Source organism: Fragaria vesca, linkage group LG2 (genome assembly GCF_000184155.1).
Source record: "Fragaria vesca subsp. vesca linkage group LG2, FraVesHawaii_1.0, whole genome shotgun sequence".
NCBI lineage: Eukaryota > Viridiplantae > Streptophyta > Magnoliopsida > Rosales > Rosaceae > Fragaria > Fragaria vesca.
This window is the reverse complement of record NC_020492.1, coordinates 10,546,177-10,550,205: the sequence shown is the minus strand read 5'-3', so window position 1 is coordinate 10,550,205 and position 4,029 is coordinate 10,546,177. Positions and strand designations below refer to the sequence as shown.

Below are 4,029 nucleotides of genomic sequence, written 5' to 3'. Positions count from 1 at the left end.
GAGAGAGAGAGAGAATGTTAAGATTGAAGAAACGAAATGAAGATGCTGGGTGTGGTGGGTAATGGGGAAACGACTCGAAGGTCAGCTGTTGTTTGCGAGGTGTAGGAGGTGACAGTGGCTCAGAGATGTGAAGTTGTGGGGAGGACTAGTAGTCCCCCAAAGTATGGAGGTTGGAGGGGGATCCATTAACAACAACTGGTGGAAGGTTTAGGGTGGGTGGTTAATTAGTTGCCCCACTGCTTGAAGATGGTGTTTTGAATTGCAACAAATTGGTAAGTCATGTGGGTTCGGCTGCGAGCTATTGCCGCAGTATTATGTTGTAAATCATCATTTTGGATTTGCAGGGTGTCGTTTTAAGACAAGAGGCTATCGATGACATCTTCAAAGGTAGCCAAATGATCAATGAAGATGGATATAGGCGAGTGGTTCAATGGCTGGTTGTTGTTGTTACGTGATGGTGGAATGAGTGGAACTATGACGAATGCGGGTAGGGTAGAGGGTGGAGTTGTGACCTGGAGGTTCTTCAACGAAGACACTCCAAACTCTGGATCTGAATACCAGATAATAGGCTTACAAAGCGAAAGAGGAAAATGAAAAGTAAATTCAAATTGATTTCATTGCATAATTTTCTCCCATGGAGGTGGTTCCATACATATAAGCATATTATTTGAACTGAAATGCTACATGTGGCACATCCGACACTTCTGGAATGTAAAAAAAAGTAGGCATTGCCTAGGAAGACCCAATACAACCTGCACAAAGAAAACTGGATAACTTGGTTACAGCATAATTAAGTGGGAATGCAATGTACTTAATATATTAGATGTTGTTTAGAGAGATTAGGCGGATGGAGCTGAGAGAGAGTGGGAATTAGGAATTAGGAATGATCCTAACAAAATCATCTTAAATTTCATCAGCTTCATACAAATTTTAAAATAACGTCAAATGTAATGTTTAATCGTAATTTTAAATGAAATACCTAAAATAACTTTTATTATTTTTGACTCTCAACTTTTAACCCCGTACACATTGTTTTTTATCTCTCTTCCTCTTCCTTTTCTCGACCCAACACTCTCTCCTTTACTTCTTCTCTACCCAACTCTTCGGCTAATTTTCATTTTCAAATCACAGTTTCATTCTTAACGCAAACTCTAGTAGAAACAGAGTGGATTCTACACACCAAGATGCACTGGCACTATTAATGTGCAAGTTCTAAAATCATTGTATCCGAAGATCGAATGAAGACTAGAGATCCTAAATTCCTTCCTTTCATTTTTGTTTTTGATCTGATCAAATTAAACGTTTATAATAAAAGTATATATTCTTCGACCTCGATTTCTCACCTCATGTGTTGAAAACAGTTAGGACTATTTTTTTGGGTTTCAATTTTGTTAACAGTATTAGTATATATGCATGATAATATGACGTAGATGACCGGATCAAAATATTGCATATAGGTTGCTAAGTTCATTTATACCTCGGTGCGTGAAGAATTTTCGTTAGCAGAAGTCGTGAAAAGGTAAACCCTGAGACATAATCTCTCTCTCTCTCCACTCCACCATGTAATGCCAAAGTCCATTCCTTACCTTTGCTCCGCTGACAATCTGTGGCTTCCCACTCCCTCTAATCCCTCCACGGCTAAACTTGTTTCTCACCGACCCCGGAAAATGACCTTCATAGCTAGTGCCTTCGTCACTGAGTAGGTCCCACCAACCCAGAAAGGTCAAGTAGATCTCTCTGATCCAGCCGACCTCCTCCTCCACGACTTCGATGCTGGAAAATTGATCCCTGACCTAATTACGGTGGCGAAACCGATCTTCTCGGGCTTGGCAGTAAGGTGAGCTTTTTGGAGATGGGGAGAGCACGGAGGGTGTGGTGGAGAATCTCCGACGTGGCAACGTAGAACTAGGTTGGTGAGTTGGAGAGTGAGGGGTGATGTATCAGTATCAAAAGGGGTCGGAGAGCTCGAATCGAGTGAGGCGAAGGTGAACTAAAGGTTGATCTGGGTTGTTTAATATGGGTTTGAAGTTTTGAGAGAGAGAGAGAGAAAGAGAGAGTAGTGTCGTAATAGGGAGAGAATCGGTGGAAAAGATTGTTTTGGCCATTTCGTCCGAAATCAGGAATATTAGAGCTTTAATTTCTTGTTGGCTCCAGCTCAACATGATGTCATATTTGTTGCAAGATTCAAATTTTTGACGAATTTGATGAAATTTGTGAGTTCAATGATGAGTTTAATTATGAAAAAGAAAAAAGAAAAAAAAATGAGGGATCAAAGTAATTTTAGCCCCAATGTATGTTTAAGAGTGGTAGAGTAATGTTCTATTGTAATAGGATATATAATTAGTGTAGTACACTTTCGGTTTGTTCTAGCTACTCTAGCTAGCCTCGAGGGTCAAGCCGATTTTGGCCTTGTGTTCTCCTAGTTTTATCTGGAATGCCCTCTTAAGTGAATTCTATCATTAATTTCAAATGAACTATTCATTTAACATAAATGATTGTCTTTCACCGAATAAAATGCATATATAACTACGACAAAATTGGAATGTCACTACACGAAAGAAGAAACACTTTCTTTGTTTTGAGAAATTTGATCATGTTTGTCTAATATTATTAGAAACTGCGAAGTTGATTATGAGATGTGAGAACAATGAGTTTATGAGTGTATGTTGACAAGTTATAAGTAGTTTTTGAGGTTGATACCGTCCTCATTCATTTCATGTTGTCATTTTTTGTTATGTAGTCATTTTGTATCTTGCCTAGGATAGTTTATAAATATAATTTTCTGTTTTTGCTTAAAGAGTGATATAGATATGTTGTTCAGAAGTATACATGCATACCATGACTACACTTCAAACCTTAATATTGCATTTGATACATGGAAGCAAGATACTTATAAGAGAGACATTTGTTGGACATTGATGGGGTAACTATCAGAGGGTGGCCCGTTAAAGGCCCGCCAAGCAAGGACTGCGTTTGCAGCTTCAGTTGGGTGGAAAGCATCCCAAAACATATATTGATTTCTATTTGAGCATGGAACTGCAAATGGAAGACATGTTATCTGCCCTTGGTTCCTCCCAATTCCACAGCAAGCCCTATCAATCACAGTGAAACCTGCAGCATACGCCAATGCCAATTAAACTTTTCCAACATAACATGCTATATATCGGGCGTTAAGTCGCCTTAAACTCAAAATAGGATGGTTCTATTTTTACTTACCATAAGATAAAGGATTGTTCAGAATGTCGCCAAAAGCGCCATAAGCATTGCCGTACACAAAGATGGCACCAGGATGGTTGCTGTTAAGCTGGGTGGCGAGTGATCTGAGCCCTTGATTGAAGCTGCCAAGGATCTGATTGACATTGTCAACACATCTTCCAGGCTGGGCTCTACCTGATGCTCTTTGGTTAGGAATGCAACCCAAAGGCCCGATTCCTACCAGCATAAACTTCCTCAATCCAAGACTGTGCAAAGCCAGAATCTGTGTGGCATAGCGACTCAGGAGAAGGTTGGCAAAGGCAGGAGGACTATAAGTGTAACTGGAATTATAGAAGGGCATGAGGTAGTTGTTGATGTAGTCATTGCTCCCAAACACCAAAACAGCAATCGACTTAGCCAGGTACTGGGTCAGGTTAGTTCCCCCCATCATCGTTCTCAACTGATTCAAGGTGCTTTCGAAATTCATTACTTGTCGGCTTAGGGAGTACCGATCTCCCTGAATCAACGTACAGATATGAATATTGCATGTTCGTCCCCATTCACTAATGGATTAATTTCGTTCATTAATATTTATTATAGACAAGCAAGAAGTTAATAAGCTTGTAGTGACTTACGTAGTGTCGCCCTGTCTCATCGAGTATGCCAGCAGCTGCTGAGGCATAATTGACTCCCCTGAGTATTCTGTTTCCTTTTGTATTAGGATCTGCAAAGGCCGGAGCATAAGGAAGACCCAGCAAATTTCCTGCAACAGTACGTAGAACATAATTGATTAATACGCATGTAGGTATATAGGCATATATAAAAAAACAAAAA

The 4,029-nt window shown here is 39.9% G+C and overlaps 1 protein-coding gene across 1 annotated transcript in view; it reads right to left on the bottom strand.

Moving 5' to 3' along the window:
* Positions 1-2,854: 2,854 nt before the first annotated feature.
* Positions 2,855-4,029, bottom strand: part of LOC101313662 (GDSL esterase/lipase At1g71250-like) — a 2,175-nt gene continuing 1,000 nt past the window's right edge. The window contains exons 2-4 of the mRNA XM_004290223.1: positions 3,831-3,958; positions 3,217-3,712; positions 2,855-3,111 (exon numbers count right to left, since the gene is read on the bottom strand). Of these exons, the coding sequence (XP_004290271.1) occupies positions 2,891-3,111; positions 3,217-3,712; positions 3,831-3,958 (845 nt within the window). The 3' untranslated portion in view covers positions 2,855-2,890. The remainder of the gene's footprint in view (positions 3,112-3,216; positions 3,713-3,830; positions 3,959-4,029) is intronic.